The following is a 22,531-nucleotide window of genomic DNA, read 5'->3' as shown; positions in this document are numbered from 1 at the left end:
CCGGGGCCGAATGGAGCCTCGCTGCCAGCTGTGGCCATGGGCAGTGCTTGTGCTGCTGGGTAAGGCTCACACTGTGCTCCCAGAAGAGCAGGGCCCCAGCTGACTGAAGGGCAGCGCTGCTGATGGGAGCTGTGTGTCAGCAGCAGCAGGGCCTGGGCTTCATTGTAGTGCTGGGGGGTGGCAGGAGGCTGCTCTCTGTCCTGAGCTGCAGGGCTGGCTCTGGGACCAGGGAACAGCTCCAGGGCTGGCTCTGGGAGCAGGGGACATCACCAGGGCTGGCTCTGGGACCAGGGGACACCAACCTGGGCTGGCTCTGGGAACAGGGGACACCAACCTGGGCTGGCTCTGGGAACAGGGGACACCTCCAGGGCTGCTCAGTTCAATTGGCAAGGCACAGAGCATCCCTGCAACCCAAAACCTGGGGCCAGGACAAGGAAGTATTTTGAAAGTAACTCTTAGTACAAAGCACTCTTATTTAAAAATAAAGGTACCTCAGGGCGAAACACCCTTCTCTTTGTTGTGGGAAGGTTGTCCCAAGCATGGCCTCGTGGCTGGCTTGGTGCAGCAAACAGCTCCCCGTGCTGTGGGGCTGCTTGGTGTCTGTGCCCCCCGACACCAGCCCTGACCCCTCTTCCCACCCTTGCAGCTGCCCCGTGGCTGCTGGCCGCGCAGAGAGCCTGTTCCCAGGGAGCCTGCTACCCTCCCCCCGGGGACCTGCTGCTGGGCCGGGCCCCTCACCTGACAGCCTCCTCCACCTGCGGCCTCAGCAAGCCCGAGACGTACTGCACACCCCACGGAGAGGTACAGCTCACCCCGCACCCCAACCTCCCTGAGCCTTCCTCCTCCCCATCCTCACCCCCCGCAGGGATGTGCCTGGGGGGGCTCTGAGCTGGGACTGGGAATGGGACGAGCTTTAAGGTCCTTTCCAACCCAAATCATTCCGTGATGTTGGGATTGTCCCCTCCCAGCCGTGCTGGGTCATTGCACCACCTGCAGCGTCCCCTGGAGCCCTTCTCTGCCATCCTTGTGGATGAGCTGGGCACGAAGGCAGTGCCAGGGCATGGGCAGCCAAGTTCTGGCATGGAGCAGTGCGGGCAAAACATCCCAAACCCTCCTATCCCTGGACATTTTAGTTATAAACTGAACTTGTATTTTGCTTGTCATAAATGGGAACATTCCAGGTCTTTCACAAGGGCTTGGAGAAGCTGCTGAGGTTGTTTCCAATCCCTGCTTGTGTAGGGGCAGATCTGCTGGGGGGATAATGCTTCATCCAGCTGCAGATTCCCACTCTGCCACCGAGTCAGAGGGACAGTTCAGGGATAACTGCCCGAGCACACAGCTGGGAGCTGGGGGTGATGTGTCCCTGCTGTGAGCACTTCCTACAGCCGTTCTGTGGCTGCTGTTAACCCCGGAGGTGCCTTGGGAGGAGCCCCGAGGGTTCAGTGCAGGACAGGCAGAAGGGGTTTTGGAAGAGATGCTCCAGAGGAAAGGAGTGGCAGCTCTCCAGTGGGGCAGTGTTTTCTGCACCGAAGCCCAGCTCCAGTGAGTCAGCCTTCTGCTTTTAATTCCTCTGTAAACTGGAGGCCAAGATGTGGCTGAGAGCGGATTTGTTGTGGAGCCAGTGGTGTCCTGGCTGGGCTGGAGAGATTTCCACTCATCCCTGAGCTCAGGGAGGGGGCAGCTCCCAGCCCAGAGGGGTGTGAGCATTGAATCCTCCTCATGCTGGGCTGGCTGCAGCATCTCTCCTCCCTCAGGTTCTTTTCCAGGCTGACAGTCACAGTCAGGCATTTCCTCCACTCCCTTTTTCTGGAGCTCTTCTGCTGCTCCCAGGGATCAGGATTTGTGCTCACCACACAAATAAACCCCTACGGCTTCCTGTGGCTTAATTAGTTTTTCCTTCCAGATTTCTCCTTATAGATGAGGAAAATTGCTCAAAAATGTTCCTCTGAAATCTTCTTTTAACAATGACTTTTAGCAGTGACTTATATTTGAAAAGGGGGCATGGGGGCCTTGTGCTTGGGAAGTGAGTGAGGACAAAACCTTGATTAATCTGCACATGCCAGCAGCAGCTGGAATGGGCTGGGTACCCCCTTTGCCTGACCCCAGGAGCTCTTCCAAAGGGCATCATTGTGACCCTCTGCACCATCTGTAATCTTTGAGGTGGGGCCTGGACATCTCTGCTGGCTGTGCTCCACCTGGAGCAGGAGCGACCTGCTGGCTGCAGGGTTAGGGAGGGAGGGCTCCTGGAGGAAGGCAGGGAGCAGGGCTGCAGTCGTCTCTTCCAGGCCACAAGTCCCAAAACAATTTGGTTTTCATGTCCCTTGCCTTACAAGCACCAGGGTTAGAGGGGATAGGGAACAGTTAACATGATGTTGAGTTGGATTCTCCAGTTCTGGCTCTGGGAATGGGCTCTTCTCTTCCTGACATTTTGCTCCTTTCCTGTATTGAAATGAGAGATTCAGTTACTGATAGCAAACGCCCCGATTTCCGTTCTGCAGCTGTAATTGCTGATGGAGCTTTGATTACACCAACTCTTAACTTGGGAGAAATCCCCACGGGTTCAGCATTTCCTAATTTCCCCCTCCCTTTCTCTATTTCCCTAATTTAAACAAAACTGAACTTGATTTCCCTATTCCCATCCTATAAAAAGCAAGCATGTTTCATTTATGGACTCCTAGGACTCTTTTTTTGTTTTTGCTCTTGTTCAGTTGCCAAATAGGTACAAATCTGGAGGTGGTTTTGCAAGCTCAGCAGAGGGCATGGGACGAGGGGTTGCTGCAGTGCCCGGGGCTGCTCCCTGCCAGCCCCAGGGCCCTCTTTTGCAACTCCGGTGGTCACTGATCAACCGCAGCCTCTGCTCCATTGTCTGCCCCAGCTCCAGACCCCTCTAACCTTTATTCTTTGCACTCCTGATTGCTCCATGCCTGGCCGGGGCTCAGCCCGGTGAAATCCGAGCGGGACACTCGGCATTGCCGTTTATAGCCCGGGCAGGGAGCGGGGCAGGGCCGGGAGGTGGGGCAGGCGGGCCAATGGCCCGGCTGGAAAGCGCTCCGTGCTGGGAGCTGCTGCTGGAGCCAGCGGGGACACTGGAAATAAACCGGGGAAACAAATCAGCGAGGCTGGGTTTGGAGTCTGGCAGGTGCTGAGGAAAGGCTCGGTGGGCTGAGGTGTGGTTCAAGCCTCAGCTGGCGCTGCCTTTAACTACAGAATAGAAGAAATGAATATATCGGATATAGATGTAAATAGAAATGTATGCACAGCACTGAGGAGCACAGAGCAGCCCCCACTGGTACCTGCAGCCCCGGGGGGGCACAGAGTGGCTTTCACAGACACCCCGAGCATCCCTGGGAGGTCTCGGGCCAGAGAACAGGAGAGGAGGCAGGAGCAGAGCCGTGTCCCTGTGCTGCTGCTCCTGGAGCAGGCTGGGGGAGCGACTCTGAGTCCTCGCCCTCCGGCCCTGGGAGACTTTTGATATTCAAAATGTTGTTTGCAGGGGATTTCCTGCCTGTCTCACCTGATCTCTGTGGGCACTTGGTGGATGTGGAGGGAGGACAGTCCCCTTTAGCAGCTCTGGTGTCACAGTGACACGGATCTCACGGTGACAATCTCGAGGATTGAGAGGATTGAGAGGAGAGGTTCCAGAGGATCCGGGTCCCTGTGGGAGCCCGGGAGGGGGATGTGAGCCCGCTGGAGCTCCTGGCACAGCACAGGGGTCCCTCCTGCTGATGGATGGTGGCAGCTGCCTGGCACGGCTGCTCTGCAGCAGCTCTGGAGCCTCAGCACCGACTCCTCTTTGGCTGCTTCCAAAAATACCGGCCAGTGTCTGCCAGGAGGGAAGTGCCAGACAGGTCTGGAGCGTGCTGCTGCTGCTGCCTGGTGCTTGCACCTGCCCGAGTCCCTCAGGGAGCTGGGAGCCCACCCCAGCACGCTGGAGCAGGGCGAGCTGTGCCTCCCAGCTCACCTTCCTCCACAGCCACAGCAAGCTTTGCACAGGAACACAGCATCCACAGAGCCACCAAACAACTGTGGGTGGGCCAGAGCATGGCTTTAATTTGGGTTTTTCTTCGTCCAGTTGGGCTTTGCCCTGAGGGGTCGAAGGTAATGCAGCAAGCACAGGCTCAGTGCTTATCTCACTCCGGCATTCGGGCACGCCCTGCTCTCTGCTGCGGGATGTGCCCCTGCCTGCCCAAGGAAAAGCCTATTTCCCATGACTCTTCCCTCCTCCCTTCTCTGCATCCCATTTTTTTGGCCTCGCGGCTGCAGACTGACACATGCTGGGAGACATCTCGTCACTGCCTTGCAGCCGGGCTGCAGAGGCAGCAGGACCGTGTGGGGTGTGGGATAAGCTGGTGCACTTTGGGGTTTGCAGCCTGTCAGATCATCCTGGCAGATTTTAGATGAAGTTTTGCTGATGTGAGAACAGATGGGGTGAGGAAAACAGCACCCACATGCTTGCTTTTCAGTAAGGGAAAGGAACTTCATTTCCTTAAACCTCATCCCTGGGATGTTTGTCCAACTCGTGCCTTTATCCCATCCCTGCTGCCCCCTCTGAGTCTGGGGTAACACCAAGCTGGGGGCAGAGCCCTCTGTGACTTGGGCATAACCTCGGAGCTCATTTTCAGTGTCATTTCCAACCAGCCAAAGTGACACTGATGTCATGGCAAAGAGAATCTCAGGTTCAGCCTGGGATTTTGGGGCGTCCTGTGTGGGGCTGGGAACTGCACTCAGTGATCCCTTTCAGCTCCGTGATTCTGTGATAGATCTGTGTTCCCAAACTGAATCCCAGTCCAGTTTAGGGAATACCAGTTGCTCACTGGGAAGTTTAACCATGATGGCAGAGCCATGGGAACTTCTGCTGCTCTTCCCATGGCAAAGGAATGGATTTCTTCCCAGGCACGACGAGCCCTGCTCCAGGGGCCTGGCACAGCCACGTCCTGCAGATAACAGTGCTGGAACAGTGCTGGAATGGAGAACTGTCCTGCAGAAAAGGGGCAGGAATAGGGAATTACATAACCTGGCTTTGCAGGTGCCTTTGTCCCCCAGGTAACCCCATTGTTGAATAACCCTAAATCCCTGTGTGTGTATAAATTCCCATTGCTTTCCAGAGCGTTCCCAGGTAGAATTGGAATGGTGATTGCTGTCCCTATGGAATACTGGTCGTGCAAGAGCTGCCTGGTGGGGGGCTGAGTGCCAGGAGCCTGACTGGCACAGTGCTCTCTCCCTGCCACCAGCCAGCTCAGAGGTGGGACCCCCCAGGCCCCACGGCTAGGAGAGGTCTCTGCTCCACGGCTGCACAGCTCAGCTTCCCTCTCTGCTGATGAGTAAGTGCAGTTTATTTTGGGCTGTGCTCCTGTGCCAGGAGGTTTTTGTTTCAAGGGCTCTCTGCTCATGTCGAAATGGCAGCAGGAGCTCCTGAAATTACTTTGGTCAGGGGCCATCAGGTTAAACTGTGTGAGGTTTGCTGCCCCTGCATGAGCAGGGAGGCTGCTCAGGAGCTGGGTCACAAGGCCAGGGCGGGAGGAGAGCAGCACAGAGCTGCAGACCTGTCACCTTGGGCATTTCAAGTTGTTCTTTGTGGACTTTTCCCCCCTTCCATTTATTTCTGAGACATGACTCTATTTATTCTGAGCACAGTAGCTTTCCCTCTCACACAACCATGCTGTGAATTATCTTTCAAAACTCTGGAATGAATTTCCCTCAATCCCAGAGCCTCCATAACCCATATTTTGGGTGACTGGAGCAGACTGGAGGCACGGAGGGCGAGAAGTGATTTCCTTGCAGACCCAGAGCCTCTTTTACCTCCCTGAAATGGCCCTGCCAGCCCCCACCCCTGCCCAGCACAGCTCTGGCAGGGAGGGGAGGCCGTGCTGGGAGCCCCCGGGGTGCTGAGCCCCCAAACCTGCCCTGCCATGGAGCTCGCAGTGCTGCAGCCCCGTGTGCTCCTGGCCAGCTCCCAGGGACCCGCCGAGCCCGGCTAAAAAAGGAGAAATGGGAAAGAGCTGGCAAAAGGTACGTGCTGGTAAATCTCCCCTCGTTTTGGGCCGTCATTTTTGGTAATTGCCTCTGTCCCAAGGAACTTTGAGACACATAGTCACAGCTGGTAAGAGCAAATCCTGCTGTTGTGCAATGCAGGGGTTTCACAACTTACTCCGACGATGTGAAATGAATTTGGTTTCCAGTGTTAATTTTAGTCTTAATTTAAAAACTGAGGAAAAAAAAAAAAAAAAAAGGAGATGTTTGCAGCCAGCACAGCCCTGGGCTGCCTGGGAAGGGTTTGTCTCACACCGTTGAAGCTTCGTTTTGACTCAGCACCACGTTTGAGTGGGGCTGCAGCTGCACGGTGGCTGCTGGAGAGCGCCGCTGTCCCTGGCTGTGTGAATGATCTCATAAGTATGCACGAGTCACTCCTAATGAATAATTTAGCCGAGATTAACCTTTCCCCTTGCAGAAAACCTCCCTTTCTCCTTTGCTAAGCACAGTCAGGACTGGTGGGAAGTTTAATCACCGCTGGCAATTGTTCACTAGATTATTTCTGTGGATAATTCCTGCAGCTCCCTGACAATTTGCTGCTCGTGGCCATTATCTGAAATGAGTTCTGCCTAGTCCTGATTAAATTATTTGTGATTCTCACTGGGAGAGCCAGGGAAATGGCATGATTATATCTTTTCAGTGCTATGTTTGCTTACTTTGTGATATTGTTAGAAATATTGTAGTTTGCCAACTCCTGTGGTGGGGTATTTATAGACAGAGAACATAAAGATTGTGAAAAATAAGGAAATAGATGGGTCACAAGTGAGGATCTCACCGTGCACCCAGCTGGGGAAGGGTTCCCAGGCCTGGGACAGAGCAGACTCAGGTCTGGGCTGTGTCAGGAATGAAACAACAGATTAATTTTTGTAAATCACAGATTAATTTTTGTAAACCACAAATTAGTTCTTAAAGGGGAAACCATTAATTGTGGTGTCACCGTGGCCCAGTGGCTGCCACCCTGCTGCCCTCCCGAGCCCAGACCTGTCCCTTCCCCAGCCCTTGGAAGGGCCCTGTTAGGGTTTGGGTTGGATTTGGCTGCTCTGTTTGGAGCATCCTGTGGAAGGTTTTAGCTCAGGGGTGGCTGTGCAGTGCTGCTTGTCACTTGTCACCCCACAGCCCTGCTCAGACCCTGAAAGCTGATTCCCCTCCGGGGTCCCGGCATGCCCGTGCCTCTGGAGTCACCCGAAGCCCCCGCAGCCCCTGCCAGCCTTGCAGAGGGTATCTCATTGCCTTCCCCGTGCCAGCTGTGCCCCTGCCAGACCCAGACCCCCCTCTGCAGCCAGGGTGACATTTCTGAGCCATCAGGGCTGGCTCCTGCCATCTCTGGCACGCTCTGCTCCATCCTCACTAATCCCTCTGCGATGTGTCAGGGTGACAGACGTGTCAGGGTGACAGACGTGTCAGGGTGACAGACGTGTCCCACTGCTCCATTTGGGAGGCTCCTCTGCTCCTCAGGCCACTGACAGCTCAGACTCTCAGCAGGTTTGGGTTGGAGTTCAAGTGCCCTGCCATGGGACACCTTCCACTGTCCCAGGGTGCTCCAAGCCCCATCCAGCCTGGCCTTGGGCACTTCTGGGGCTGGGGCAGCCTCAGTTTCCCTGGATAACCCGTTTTCCACCAGGCTGGAGGTGCTGAGCCCTTCATTTCATGCCCTGAGCAGCATCTTTCCCCTCCCTGTGGTCTCTGAAATCCTTGGCTCCACTCCAGTGCTTCAGTCGGGGCCTCCCCGTGTCCCCCTGGGATGCTGCTGTGGGCTCTGGCACCATCTCCTAATTCCCCATCTCCTAATTAATTCCCCATCTCCTAATTCCCCATCTCCTAACTCCCCATCCCCCTGGGCCCTGCCCTTCCCACCTTGGCCTCACCTGGGTGTCTCCAGCCCAGTTTCCTGGTGGTCCTCACCCAAGCTGCTCGCCCACCCCGTGCCCTGGCTGCAGTCCAGCCCTGCCCCGCTCCCGGCTCTTGCTCAATCTCTTTCCTGCTGCTTTCTGCCCATTTCTGAGCCGGCTCAGGAGCCCCGCGGTGGTGGCTGCTGGTGGCTGCAGGGAGCGTTGCCTGCTTAGTGACAATTTGGGTATTTGTTTGCTCCCGGGGGACGCTTTCCCGTCCCCACGTTCCCCGTGCTCAGTCTCTGTTTACTCCTTGGGTGACTTGCTCAAGTGAAGGGCTGAACTTTGAGCCACTCGACTTCCCACCCCCTGGCTTCTGACCCACTGCTCGCTCCTGCTCTGCTCCCGGGGGACAGCCCTGGGGGCCGGGCAGCGCCCGAGCCCTTGGATAGGAGAGAAAGGCCCTTCTGTTCACCAGCCAGCCCCTCGGCTGTGTGGAAAGGGCAAACCAGCCCTGAAAGGCTGCAAAGGGCTTTCTATAAAGTGCTGGCGTCGTGGAAACCAGGGGGGGTTGCTTAAAAAAAATGCAATTTTGACGGTTCACCAAAAATCTGTGTTAGTCAAAAGCATTTTGGGTTTAGTTTTTGGTCCATAAAACCTTGAGCTGTGGTTTTCAACGAGGTGTGGAGGGGAGCACTTGAGGCCTGAGTGCTGTCAGTCTCGCTGATCGTGGTCCTTCAGCTCTAGCTGAGCTGATGCTCCTTGGTCCCTAATGACCCCAGCCTGGCTCTCCTCCCCACCCCTGAGGCCTTTCCAGGGGCTGCTGGGCGGTCACTTCACTGCCGCTGTCCCTCCTTTGCAGTGGAGCATGAAATGCTGCAGGTGTGACTCGAGGCTGCCGCACAGCTACAGCGGGCACCGCGTGGAGAACGTGCTGTCCTCGGCCGGCCGCGCGCGCTGGTGGCAGTCCCAGAATGGTGAGGGCCACCGGGGTCACCCCGGCCACAAACTGCTGCCAACAACCCGCCCGAGGGCAAGAGGCAATGGCGCTGAGCTCCGTGGATGGGGAGGAAAGGAGGAAAGGGCTGGTCCGTGTCCCCAGCGTGTCCCTGTGACGCTGCTCTCTGTGCCCGCAGGCGTGGAGCGCGTGTCCCTGCAGCTGGACCTGGAGCGGCCGTTCCAGCTGGACAGCGTCGTGCTGCACTTCAGGGTGGGTGTCTGTGGGAGCTCCTGTGCTCGCGGGGTGCCAGCCCCGGTGCCAGCCCCGGTGCCAGCCCCGGTGCCAGCCCGTGTGTCTGTCCCTGCCCGCAGTCGCCGCCCGCAGCGATGCTGATCGAGCGCTCGCTGGACGCCGGCAGGACGTGGCAGGTGCTGCAGTACCTGGCCTCCGACTGCGCCGCCGCCTTCCCCCGCGTGCCCCGCGGGCCCCCCGAGAGCTGGCAGGACCCCCGGTGCCAGGAGCTGCGGGGGCACCCCGTGCACGGGGGCACGGTAGGGACTGGGGGTTTGTGGCAGGGTGGCCCCGGGGTTGGGGTGGGTGGTGCTGCAGGGACACGGGGTAACGTGGGAGCCTGGTGAGGGGTGGGGATGGGAGCCTGGTACAGCTGGTGAGGGGTGGGAGCCTGGTACAGCTGGTGAGGGGTGGGGATGGGAGCCTGGTACAGCTGGGGGGAGATGGGAGCCTGGTACAGCTGGTGAGGGGTGGGAGCCTGGTACAGCTGGTGAGGGGTGGGAGCCTGGTACAGCTGGTGAGGGATGGAGGGGATGGAAGCCTGGTACACCTGGTGAGGGATGGAGGGGATGGGAGCCTGGTACACCTGGTGAGGGGTGGGAGCCTGGTACAGCTGGTGAGGGATGGGAGCCTGGTACAGCTGGTGAGGGATGGAGGGGATGGGAGCCTGGTACAGCTGGTGATGGGTGCGGCTCGGGGCACCCAGCAGTGCTGAGGACAGCCCTTGGGAAGATTCCTGCTCCCCTGCAGGAACGCCTTTGCTGCTCTGTGACAGGCAGGTGCTGTGCTGGACTTCCTGCAGAGCCCTCTGCAGCTCTAAACGCTGTCCCTGGGTTGAGCAGAGGCAAGTCCGGAGCACAAAGCGCCCAGAGCAGGAGCAGAGAGCAGCTCGAGTTTCCTGCTTTTTAACCTGTTTTCTTTCCCTCTAAGGTGAAATTCAGTATCCAAGACCTGGGGTCTACAATCAGCTCCTCTTACAGCCAGGCCATCGGGAGTAAGTGATGGGCCTGCTCCAGAGCTGAGAGGGGAGAGGGGAATGAGGCTCCTCGTGGTGCTGGGAAGTGCTGAGCTGGGGTAACTCTTGGGGGACCCTGAGCTGCACCTCTGGGCTGTCAAGGAGCAGCATTTGTTCTTTGCTGATGGCTCAGCTGCTGCTCTTTGTGCCAGTTCCTCCTTCCCTTGCCCCAAGCCCTCCCCACCAACTGCACGGAGCTTCTGCAGCACCTGCTGCCCCTCACAGCCGTCCCCTGTCCCCAACAGGGCTGGGGCCCTTCACCAACCTGCGCATCAACTTCACGGAGCTGCCCCACATCCCACGCCAGGGGTACCACTCGCCCAGCACCTTCTACGCCGTGACGGAGATGCAGGTGCTGGGGAGCTGCTTCTGCCACGGCCACGCCGAGCGCTGCGGCCCCGCGGGGGACCAGCACAGCACGGTGAGCTCGGGCTGCCAGGAGCCTGGACACCACTGGGATGGCACTGCCATGGGCTGCCAGGGGCCTGGACACTGCCAGGATGGCTCTGCCAGGGGCCTGGACACCACTGGGATGGCTCTGCCATGGGCTGCCAGGAGCCTGGACAATGCTGGGATGGCTCTGCCAGGGGCCTGGACACTGCCAGGATGGCTCTGCCAGGGGCTGCCAGGGGCCTGGACACTGCCAGGATGGCTCTGCCAGGGGCCTGGACACTGCCAGGATGGCTCTGCCATGGGCTGCCAGGGGTCTGGACACTGCCGGGATGGCTCCACTGCCTGCCTGGGGTACTCCTCAGGACACCTTGGCCACAGTGACCAGAAATGGGCTGTGGGAGGCTCTTGGGAGGCAGCGGGAGGGCGAGGCTCCGTGCTGAGCTGCTGCCACCGAGGGTCACAGCGTGTCTGTGCAGCAGGTCCCTGGCCACTGCGTGTGCCAGCACAACACGGCCGGGCCGCACTGCGAGCGCTGCGCTGCCCTGTTCAACGCCCGGCCCTGGGCCCCCGCCGAGGACAGCGACCCCCACGCGTGCCAGCGTACGGCCAGTGCTTCCCCCGCCCCAAATCCTGCCCAGCAGCAGCTCCCTGCCCCTTTTTGGGGTCTGTGGGGCTGGTGGTGACGCGGGGTCTCGGCACCTTCGCCTCTCATGGGCTGCAGCAGTGCCCAGCCCCTGGTGCCACTGTGGGGCTGTCACGGTGTCACACGGGAGCCTTGGGCAGTGCCACCGCTGCTGCCGCCAGAGGGGTTTGCACGGTGCCAGCTCCACCTGAGCCGTTCTCCGGGATTTTTTAGGATGCGACTGCAATGGTCACGCGTCCTCGTGCCACTTTGACCCCGAGGTGTTCCAGGCCAGCGGCGGGGCCAGCGGGGGGGTGTGTGACAACTGCCAGCACAACACCGAGGGCAACAACTGCGAGCGCTGCAAAACCAACTATTTCCGCAACCCGCGGCGGGAGCTGAGCCACCCCGAGGCCTGTCTGCGTGAGTGCCACCCCAAAGCCCCGCAGCACCTTCCCCAGGAGCTGCCCCCTCAGCTGGCACGTTTCTGGCCCGTTTGCAGCCTGCGAGTGTGACCCGGATGGCACCGTGCCCGGCTCTGTCTGTGACCCGGGCACAGGGCGCTGCGTCTGCAAGGACAACGTGCAGGGGGACCGCTGCCACCTCTGCAAGCCGGGCTTTGCCCAGCTGGCCGGTGCCAACCCCGCTGGGTGCCGCAGTGAGTACCCCAGGACACCCCCCTGCCCCCGGGGTGCCCCCTCCGAAAGGGAGCCGGGTCCTGCCCAGCTTTGCTTTGGGGTTTCCAAGCCAAGGGCCCCTTTTGCAAAGGTCCATAAAAGCTCCTGGTTCAGTCTGGGGGTGGTTTCAGGTGTACATTTAGCAAAAAGCACAGGGCAGGTGGGGTGTGGGGGGTGCGGCCGTGTCCTCGGTGCCCGCAGGGCTCAGGGGGTGATGGCACGCAGAGCGGGCAGGGCTGTGGGTCGGGGCACTGCTGTGTCCCCCCGGGCTGGGGGACGCTGAGGCCCTGGGGCTCCGATCCCCGCTGCAGCCTCTGGGGGACGCTGTCAGAGCGAGGGGCAGGGAGAGAGGAGAGCCCCCCGCGAGTGGCCGTGGGCTCCTCCCGAGGCTGCTCCAGCCGGCCCCTCCCTGTTGCAGGGTGCACCTGCAATGCCCTGGGGACGCGGCAGGACACCGTGCCCTGTGACGGCGACACCGGGAGCTGCTCCTGCCTGCCCGGCGTGGCGGGCAGCGACTGCGGGCAGTGCGCGGCCGGGCACTGGGGCCTGGGCAGCGGGCAGGGCTGCCGGCCCTGTGCCTGCCACCCCCGCGGCTCCCGCAGCCCCCACTGCAACCAGGTACCCCCAGCCCGCTGGCAGCCTCCTCTTCCTGCAGCAGCCTTTCCTTGCCCTTGCCCTGTGCTCGCTCCTCTTCTCTCCTTTCTGGTCGCTGCTGTGAGCGGCTCTCTGGGCTTGAGCCGCACGGACCGGGGTGTCACTGCCACGGCTCTGTGTCCCCTCCCTGGGGACCTGTCAGAGCATCAAACCCAGCTGCTGGGTGGCTCCTTTGTCCTGTCCCATCCATAGGAACCTTCACGTAAAGAGCTGTGTGTTCCCCACTGCATCCCACTCCTATTTTCCTTCTCCTAATTCTTAGAAAACACCACGACAGACTATTCAGGAAAATGAAAGAAAGGGGTAATTATTGAGGCAAGATTAAGTCACTTTAACAAGCCTGATATTTATCAAGAAAGTCCTAATAAGACATCTTCATCCAGGCGAGGGAAGTTAATTATGCTCATTTGTCAATGAAAAGCATGTGTGCCACTTCAGGCTTAAGAGGCAACTGGGAAAATTAAAGTTAAATGTAAAAAACCCCAAACCATGACAAATTCTAAGAGCCTAAGATAGGTTCCAAATGAGCTCAGCGTGGGGAGGAGACCTGAGATGGCAAAGCAGCTGCTCGTGGGCGATTGCTTTGTTTTTGAAAGGAGGCTCAGCACCCTCCTGGTGGTGCTGGGGCTCTTTGGAGCCTGTTTGCATCCTGTGCCTGAGCTGCAGCCTGGCACGGGCCCCTCGGGCATGGTCTGGGCGCAGGCTGAGAGGAGGAAATGGCCCATGGGTGGTTTTGGTGGCCAAGAGCAGCTGGGGGAGACCTCTGCCAGGTGTCCCTGACGTGCTGCCCTCTCAGTTCACAGGACAGTGCCCGTGCAGGGACGGCTTCACGGGACAGACGTGCTCGGCCGTGGGGCAGCAGCAGTGCCCGCCCCGGCACTACAGGGATGCACGGGGAGGGTGCACAGGTACTGCTTTGGCTTGGTGCTGCCTGGCTGGGACCACAGATTTATCCACCAGTGCCCTCCCAGCAGCCTTGGGCGAGTCCTGGGCCGGCCCTGTGGGGTCTGGGGCTGTGCCAGACCCCACAGGTCTCCTGGGCCTGGGGGCTCTTCCCGTTCCTCTGCCTGTGCCACCTTTGTCCCAGCAGGAGGGGAGGGACGTCAGCTTGGGCCGGGAGTCATTAACCCTAATTAAGGGTATATTTTATCCAGACATAAAGTGATTCACCACCACCTCTCTCTCTCCCTCCGCCTTTCCTGTCCCAGAGTGTGACTGCGACTTCCAGGGCACGGAGGAGGGGGGCTGTGACCAGGCCACGGGCCGGTGCCTGTGCCGCGCCGGTGTCGCCGGGCCCCGCTGTGACCGGTGCCAGCGGGGCCACTGCAGCTCCCAGCCCGGCTGCCAGCCGTGCCACCCCTGCTTCCACGCCTACGACGGGGACATCGAGCGCCTGCGCCAGCGCCAGGCCGGCCTGGCCAACGCCACAGCGCGGCTGCCCGCGGGCACGGGGGGCTCCCAGCTCGGCCCCCGCCTCGCGCGGGCACAGGGCAACCTGCAGCAGGCACTGGGCATCCTCGGCCACCCCGCTGGCACGCAGCAGGGCCTGGCCCAGGCGGGCAGCGCGCTCGCTGCCATCAGGTGAGGGACGGGCGCTGCCCGTGGGATCCACGAGGAGCTGCTGGGGTCTCTCCGTGAGCTGCTTGCGCGGGTTCTGCTTTGTTTCTGTTTTGGCCCTGCCGTGCCTGGCTCTGCTCACGAGGGGAGCGGGGAAGCAGCAGAGCAGCGCTTCCACGTGAGTCTGTCCCGCTTCCACGTGTGCCTGTCCCGCTTCCACACGTGCCTGTCCCTCTTCCACGCGTGCCTGTCCCACTTCCACGCGTGTCTGTCCCGTGCACAATGTCCCCAAGGCAGGAGGAGCGTGGGCAGCCTGCGTGGTGGCACTCTCAGAGCTGCGTGGTGGCACTCTCAGGGCTGCGTGGTGGCACTCTCAGAGCACATCCAGCATTGCTGGTTCCTGCGTGGGCACGGCCCTGCTGTGGAGGGGCTGCAGCCCAGCTCCCCTCTCTGCAATCCTGCGAGGCCCTGCCGTGTCCTCGGCTGTCTCTGGGCTCAGAAGTGCCCCTTTGCCAGGTGCTGGCAGCGCCCCAGCACCGGTGGCCCTCTCAGCCCTGCTCTCTGTCTGCTTTGCTCTCCACCTAATTCACATTTTGTTCTTTTTCTCTCCCAGGGAGCAGGTCCGAGGCATAAATCCCAACCTTCATTTCCTGGATGACACTGCCTCTCTGTCGAGGGAGCTCGAAGCCCTCAACAGCAGTTTGTTTGTCACCAAGTCCCAGTACCAGAGCAAGAAGGCGCAGTTTGAAAGCAGCCGCAGCACGGACCTGTCAGGTACAGCTCTGCAGCTGCAACATCTCTTCATTTGCAGTCATTAATTTACCTCGGCCTGACTGCCTGGGGTTTCCCCTGGCTGGGTGGATGAGAAGAGGATTTTTAACCTGCTGTCAGCCTCAGAACAGCAAACACATCTCCTCTCCAGTGGGGGGTGCTTCCCACGCAGCCTGGCCCGTGGCCGGGGCTTTCACCCTGCTGGGGGATTTGCTCTGGTGTTCTGGGGCTGGCAGCTCGTTCTGTGCTCCTGCTCCCCACCAGCACAATCTCTGCTGCCAGGGAGGGGTGGCAAGGGGACAGCCCTGCTGGGAGAGTGTCACTGAGTCCATGAGGCACCAGGGAATGGAGGCTGAGCACAGATGGAAGGGATGGAGGGTGGGGAAGAGAGCCAGGCGGCTGTCAGGCACTGGGGAGGAGAGGAGCTAATCAAGCCCTGTGACGATGCTGGTGGTTGCTGCCATGAGTCCTGCTCCAGCTCCTTCTCTCCCAGTGCCTCGCTGCTGTCCCCTCCCTGCCACAGCACACAGCTCGGGGACGTGCCAGCCGTGCCCAGTGGCACCAGGACGGTTCACTCTGCCCCTCTCTGTCCGCTCAGAGCTCCGTGTCCTGGCCACCCTCCTTCCAGCCTGTGCTGGAGGGGAATGATGGGGCTGCTTGGGAACTGGGAGGAGGCTCTGAAATCTGTCCTGCCCTGCCAAAGCTCAGGATCAGCGTGTGGGCCTTGGCTGGCCTCAGTTTCGTTACAGCCTTTTAACCCCAGCCCTGAGTTCAGTCCTTCAGGAGACCTCGAGCTCGCTGAGGGAATGGCTGAAAGGTGTTTGGAAGTAGAAGGAGTTTTTGGTGATGCCCTGGCGACTAATCCCTGCGCCCTCTCCTGTGCAGGAATCCAGCGCAGGGCAGAGGCAGTGCCTCCCCGAGGGCCGTGCTGCATTTGTGAGTCATTCGTGCCTTTTATCGCCTTTGTTCCCACAGGAGCCTTCCAGACCATCCGCTCTGCCTACCAGAGCTCCAGCAGTGCCAGCAGCCTGGCCTCTGGAGCCCCGGGGCTGCTGGCCCAGGCCAGGGAGAGCCGCCGGAGCGCCGCGGGGCTGCAGGGGGACCTGGCTGGGGACACGGCCAAGCTGCTGGCCCTGAAGGGCGAGCTGGCCTCGGCCCCCGACCTGACCCCTGTCATCAACCAGGTGAAGATGCAAAGCGGGTTTCTAACTCGCCCACGGGCTGTGGCTGGTTTTCAGGGGGGCCCTGCAGAGCTCGGGAGTCTCACCCTGCAGCACTGCACCTCTCCCCGGCCATGGCAGGACAAAGCCTCTGTCCAGGCAGACTCGGCTGGAGACTTGGCCGAGCACCCCCTGCCCGGGATCACAGATCCCACAGCACTGCCCTCCACCCCCTCCCAGCCTGTCCTTGTCCCTCCAGGGACTCTCTCATGGCACTTCTTGTATCTCCAAGACCCCCTTAATTTCTGGATGAGGTTTCTCTTATTTCTCCTTCGCTGCTTTGTTATTGCCATGGAGACCCATTTCGGTGTCGGTTGCTGTGGAGACCACCAGCCTCCCCTCTCTGCTGCTGGGGGCACCGGCACGTTCTGAGCCACCAGCCTGGCCTGGCCGGGCACGTGCCCTGCTGCAGTGCGAGCCTGGGGGCAGCTCTGCCACATGCCACAGTTAGACCTGCTGCTGCTCTAGGGGCTCCTCGTGCAGTCCTCCCCCAAAAGGAACAGGGCAGAGGGGCTGTTCTGCACATCCACACAGCTGTGCTGTTACTCATCGTGAGCCACTGGGGCTTGGCTCCTGCTTTGCTCCCGTTTCTGCTGCAGCTCGGGCTGGTGATGCCATGCTGACCTGATGCCTCAGGTGGGGGCATCCAGCTCTGGCTGCCCTTCTCGGACTGGCACACCTCCAGCGCTTTGGGCTGTGCCACCTGTGTCACTGCCAGCCTGCTGGGCTCCCTCCCGTGCCCACGCAGCTCCTGCAGCTCGGGCTCAGCAGGTCCCAGCTCCCTTGGCAGGGTGTGCCATCCCTGTGGGGCTGTGTTTGCCTCCCCGCGGGCACCGAGGTGTGTCCAGCCGGGCGCTGCCCAACCCCAGCTGTTCTCTCCCTGCCCAGGTGTGCGGAGGGGCCCGAGTGGAGCCGTGCACCCCTGCCCGCTGCCAGGGGCTGCTGTGCCCTCGGGACAACAGCTCTGTCTGTGGGGCTGGCCGGCCCTGCCACGGCCTCTTCCCGCTGGCCAGCGGGGCCCTGGCAGCGGCCGGGCGAGCGGCCAAGGAGTTTGGCAGCCTGAGCGCCCGGCTCCGGGACACGGCACAGCTGGTGAGTGTGGGCACTGCCCGTCCCCCCGCTCGCACCTCTGCTTACCACAGCAGAGAGTGAGCAATACCCACCTCAAACTCTGCTTGAGGCTTAACCCTTGGGCAGCTTCAGAAATCCAGGAATTTTGGAGTGGGAGGCTCCCTGCTGTGTGTGTGGGTCCTGCCTTCCCAGCTGAAGGCACGTGAGTGGCACTGGGCACAGCACAAGGAAGGCTGTCTCCCTCCTGGGTTGGGATCAGTATGGCAGAAGGGCTGGGAATATGGAAAACTCTTGGATTCTGGAGGTTTGATGCATTTGATACAACCAGAGAGACTTCATGGGTTAGGGCTCTTGCAGCTTCTTTCTGTGCCTTGCAAAGAGGAAGCGAGGTTTCAAAGTGATTCAAAATGCATTTCAAAGGTGTTTTTAAAAGCTGAACGGTGCCGTCCCTCTTTGAGAGCTTCCTTTGCAGACCCAAGCCTCAGTCTTAAACCTTTACAGCCCTCTCAGGCTGTGGCACAGTGAGAACAGGGAGCAGCAGCGCAGCGCTGGGGCAGGGCTGGGGCTGGGGATGGAGCAGAGGCCCCAGCAGGCCGTTGCTGTGTGCAGATTCAGGTGACGGAGCTGTCGGCGACTCAGGTGCAGAGCAGCACGCGGCGGCTGGCGGAGCAGCTGGGGGCCAGCAGGACGCAGCTCCAGGGCGACGTGCGGCGCGCGCGGCAGCTCCTGCAGCGCCTGCGGGCCCTCCTGGCAGGTACCTCTGGCACGGCCGGGCCGGGCTGCAGCCTGCCGCGGGCACGGCAATGCCGCAGCTGCCGTTTGCAGCGGTCAGAGAATCACTGGGCTTGGAACAGGCCTCCACGGTCACAGTGCCAGCCGTGCCCGATCCCCGCCTTGTCACCAGCCCAGAGGACCCGAGTGCCACGTCTGGTGTTCCCTGGACGCTCCAGGGATGGGGATTTGCAGCCAGCAGTGAGCTGATGCACAGAGGTTCTCTGGCCACGCTCACTGATGCACACAGACAGAGAGATGACCCTCCTCTGGAGCAGGCTGTTAATCAGATGAGGATTCCTTGTTGTCCTACAAACTGATAGGATGACTTATTGTTCATAGACAGATTGTAATACCATAATGAGCCTCCTGAGCATTAGCTGAATAAGAAAATCAGGTCATTTGGTGCTGCCTGGTGTTAATGATGAGTGAAGATATTTCTGAGCTAATCACTGGGCTAATGTCCCTTGAGCTCTGCCTGCTTCTGATTTATTAACTTTTATTTGTGAAATGATAAAAGGCTTGTCTTGAAACACACCCTCATCTGCTCAGTGGGGGCTGCCTGACTGCTCTGGGCTCAGCCATGGTGTTAGTGTTGCCAAATTCAAGGTAGCATTTCAGCTCTTTCCTGAAAGTTTTGCTGGTGTGAATGAGAAGTGCATGGAATTCAAAGAGAAGAGTTCAGAAGGGAACCTGGCAGCTGTCAGGAATGAGGAGATGTGTGTGAAGCATGCATGGGTGTCTGCCCTCCTCCTCCCTTGCGTTTGCGCTCCCACCTTCCCTGACGCTGTCTGTGTGCTGGCTCTGCAGACAAGGACACGGATCCTGCCTCCATCCAGGAAATCAGTGAGTCCGTTCTCTCCCTGCGTCTCCCCACGGACGCTGCTGCAGTCCGGAGGAGAATGACCGAGATCCAAAAGCTGGCGACGGAGCTGCAGTGCCCCGAGGACATCCTTGCCCAGACGGCCGAGGACATCGCCAGGGCCAAGAGGCTGCAGCAGGAGGCAGAGCAGGCCAGGTCGGTGGGGGTTCAAGGCCGTTGTCAGCTGAGGGTCCCTTGGCTGGGGTGGAACTGGTGGTTCTCAGCTGGGTTCAAATCTTGCTCTGCCCGAGCTGTCCTGACTTGCACAATCTGAAGTTTTAGGCCGGGATCTTCTGTGTCCATCCAGTGCCTCAAAGAATGAGTCTGCAATCTCCAGACACCTCCCTGGGGCCCCAGTGCGAATAAATCTCCCCAGAACAGATCCTGTTATAGATACCAGGACAGAAAGGGCTTTAGGAAAGCAGTGGAGGCTTTTCTCTTATCTCGAGTGCCTGTGCTGGGAGATGACAGCGTTGCCCTGGTATTAGTTGATATTGGTGACCTACATCCTAATTGCACAAGAGAGCATGGGGAGAGCTAATGGGCTATTTGTTTTCTGGGTGAAAGTTGGGACGATTATTCCACGGTCCCTTAAAAACTAATTACAGGGTGTCCTTGCCAATTTGGAGCATCTGCTTTGTCACAAGTTGACTTGCAGCAATACCCCAGTGAGAAGGTCAGCAGGATAAATCTGTAAACTCCTTGGCAGTGTCTGACACCTGCTTAACCTGCTGGAAGTGATGAGACAGGGGAGCCTGGCTTTCTCCAGAGCTCTGTCACCTGGCCCGAGCAGTCCCACTGTGAGCAGAAAACTGTTCAACGTTTCTGACTAGTTTGAAGGAAGGCAGTTCTCTCCCCTTCTTAGTTTGTCTGCTCTGCTTGAGGCTGTGAAGCAGAACTGATGTTCCTCTCACAAGGAAACCTGCTGCAGTGCAGATGTGTGGGGTTTGGGGGTAGGACATTGCGACCTTCCCAGTAGCAATCCTCTCCTGCTTCCCAAGCTCCCTGATTTTACCTCTGTGACCTCGGCTCCCAGTCTGAACCCTTCTCCACACTCACTCCTGCCTGCTTCCCACCTTTCCCCAGGAACCGGGCAAACGCCGTGGAGGGCAGCGTGGAGGAGGTGCTGGGGAGCCTGCAGCGAGCCAACACGGTGCTGCTGGAGGCCCAGGGGGCCCTCAGGGGCTCGGGCTCCTCGCTGCGCTTCATCCAGGAGCGCGTGGAGGAGGTGAGGGACGCCCGGCAGCCTCCCAGAAACCATCCGAGTCCTGTGCCCGTCTGTGTCCTTCAGCCAGCAGAGCTGGCACAGGCAGGGGTTTTGGAGGTGGCTCCCCTCCTGATGGGCTCCCTCTGCCCGCAGATCGAGGCTGTCCTCGGCCCGGCCGAGAAGAACCTGGTGGCCACGGGGGCCGGGCTGGCCGGGCTGGCCGGGCGGCTCTCGCAGCTGCAGCACAGCGCTGAGCAGAACCGCCTGCGGGCCGGGGACACGCGGGACACGGCGGGGACAGCGGCACAGCAGGCCAGCAGGGCCCAGCAGGTACGGGCTCACAGCAGGGCCCAGCAGGTACCAACAGGTACGGGCTCACAGCAGGTACCAGCAGGGCACAGCAGGTACGGGCTCACAGCAGTGCCCAGCAGGTACGGGCAGGGCCCAGCAGGGCCCAGCAGGTACCAACAGGTATGGGCTCACAGCAGGTACCAGCTCACAGCAGGGCCCAGCAGGTACGGGCTCACAGCAGGTACCAGCAGGGCACAGCAGGTACGGGCTCACAGCAGGGCCCAGCAGGTACAGGGTCACAGCAGGGCCCAGCAGGGCCCAGCAGGTACAGGCTCACAGCAATGCCCAGCAGGTACCAGCTCACAGCAGGGCACAGCAGGGCACAGCAGGTACCAGCTCACAGCAGGTACCAGCAGGTACAGGCTCACAGCAGGTACCAGCAGGGCCCAGCAGGTACCAGCTCACAGCAGTGCCCAGCAGTGCCCAACAGGTACCAGCTCACAGCAGGTACCAGCAGGTACCAGCAGGGCCCAGCAGGTACCAGCTCACAGCAGTGCCCAGCAGTGCCCAACAGGTACCAGCTCACAGCAGGTACCAGCAGGTACCATCTCGGGGTGTGCCCGCTGCCAGCACAGCACAGCACAGCCAGCTGTGCCCTGGGACACCTTCCTGTGCGGGTCGTGGCTGCTGAGCTGTCACACCCAGCATCACCCCGCTGCTGAACCTCTCCAGAGCCATTCCCAATCCCAAAGCCCTTTGCTGGGAGCTCAGTTCTGTTCTGTCCTGCCTGAGGCTGGAGCTGTCTGCCGGGCTGTGAGCACATCACAAACTGGCACACATTTGGTAACAGAGACAAAGCTCTGGTGCAGTATCCATTTAATATCCAAACAGGATCCAACACTGGCAATGCTCCCTGTGCCCAGCCTGCTGGATGTTACCTGTGGTTTTTGTTTGCTCTCTGCAGGCTTTTGCCCAGGTGAAGGAGCTGTACTCGGAGCTGCAGAGCAGGGTGGGGCAGGGCCCGGCGCTGGGGGAGCAGGGCAGGAGGGTGCAGAGCATCGGCCGGGAGGCACAGGCACTCTTCCAGGAGACCATGGGCATCATGCTCAGGATGGAAAGTAAGGCTCTCACAAACTCAATGCCATCGTGGCCTGGGAAAGAGCTGGGACTGCTGTGCTGGGGGGGAAAGGAGTGATGAGGGAGACAGCGCACTTCGGGCACTGAGAGGGTGGGATTTGGGCTGGATTGGTTTGGAGCTGGTGGATTTGGGTTTGGAGCTGGTGGTGCTGTGCCAGGAAATCGAGAGTTTTCAAGGGTGCCACCATGAAGGGAAGCCCTGCCTGCAGTGGCACTGTGCTCCCCTTGTCCTCCACACACTCACTTCCATTTTTTGGCATTTGGAACTAATGGCAGTGGTGCTCTGGGGGTTGTTTAGAGGGTGGGGAGCAGAGGGAGTGCAGGATGTTGGTTTTCTTGCCCTGTCAGAGCCGTGCAGGAGTGAGGTGGAGGCTCAGCCCAACCCCACCACGTAACCCTTCCCTGCCCTGCCCTCTCTCCTCAGCTTTAGAGTCGGAAATTCAGGAAGGCAACAAGGCTCTGGTGTCCAGGATGTCGCGGCTGTCGGGGCTGGAGGAGCAGGTGGGAAGGATCCGGGACAGCATCAAGAGGAAAGTCACCTACTACGAGAGCTGCTCCTGAGCAGCCCCGAGCCCAGGGCATCGCTGCCTCCTCTGCACTCATTCCCACTTCCCAGCTGGAGCTCTCCTGTGCCCAATATCCCTATTTTTAGCAAGTTAATTTGCCATACCTCTGGAAAATAGCTGCACTGAACCGAAGGAGCAGCCCCGTGGAGGGGGTTGGACTGGCCAAAGCTGCCCAGTGGTTGGAGGAAAAAGGGGGAGAGACATCAGGCTCCCATGGCAAATAAACACATCCCCAGGTTGTTATTTCCAGAGGGCTTTATAAACCGGGAAATCATCTTTTTCTTTTAGCCAATTCAAGCTCTTTAAGCTGAATTTCACTGTTCAAATTAAAGCCCTCCTGTGGGGTCTTCTAAAGCTTTTTATCTGTGCTGCAGTTAATTCTTCAAACATGCTATGGCTTCAGTACTTCCCTCTGAGATCTTCCTTCAAATAAGCAGATCAGAGAAACGGAGAATTTTATCTCCCTCTGTACGACATACCTATATTTATGCAAATTAGAGAAACACAGGCTCATAGTTGAAGGTGAAGTCAGATGTCTTGTTTGATTTTCTGCCACAATCTGCTTATTTTCCACAGAACATTTTGCCAGAAAAACACCAGTGGGAGCAGGTCTGGGATGCACAGGGA

The 22,531-nt window shown here is 59.5% G+C and overlaps 1 protein-coding gene across 3 annotated transcripts; it reads left to right on the top strand.

The window, feature by feature from the left end:
- Positions 1–21,981, top strand: LAMB3 (laminin subunit beta 3). 3 transcript variants are annotated; one of them, XM_053998194.1, is made up of 23 exons: positions 1–59; positions 647–801; positions 8,722–8,836; positions 8,996–9,069; positions 9,171–9,350; positions 10,021–10,084; positions 10,351–10,526; positions 10,975–11,098; positions 11,355–11,543; positions 11,623–11,778; positions 12,216–12,415; positions 13,248–13,359; positions 13,660–14,032; positions 14,622–14,782; positions 15,755–15,963; positions 16,888–17,091; positions 17,680–17,824; positions 18,652–18,859; positions 19,790–19,931; positions 20,064–20,267; positions 20,382–20,489; positions 21,166–21,319; positions 21,763–21,981. In XM_053998194.1, the coding sequence occupies exons 1-23, from the start codon at positions 11–13 to the stop codon at positions 21,897–21,899; spliced, it is 3,639 nt and encodes a 1,212-aa protein (XP_053854169.1). In that variant the 5' UTR covers positions 1–10; the 3' UTR covers positions 21,900–21,981. The 3 variants fall into 3 exon arrangements, with proteins under 3 accessions (XP_053854169.1, XP_053854171.1, XP_053854170.1); XM_053998196.1 differs by lacking the exon at positions 20,382–20,489 and having other exon boundaries at positions 10,978–11,098; positions 20,064–20,240; XM_053998195.1 differs by lacking the exon at positions 20,382–20,489 and having other exon boundaries at positions 20,064–20,240.
- Positions 21,982–22,531: the final 550 nt, after the last annotated feature.

The sequence above is a fragment of the Vidua macroura genome, chromosome 24 (genome assembly GCF_024509145.1).
Source record: "Vidua macroura isolate BioBank_ID:100142 chromosome 24, ASM2450914v1, whole genome shotgun sequence".
In the NCBI taxonomy this organism is placed as follows: domain Eukaryota; kingdom Metazoa; phylum Chordata; class Aves; order Passeriformes; family Viduidae; genus Vidua; species Vidua macroura.
The sequence above is the reverse complement of the archived record's forward strand: the minus strand, read 5'-3'. Positions and strand labels throughout refer to the sequence as shown.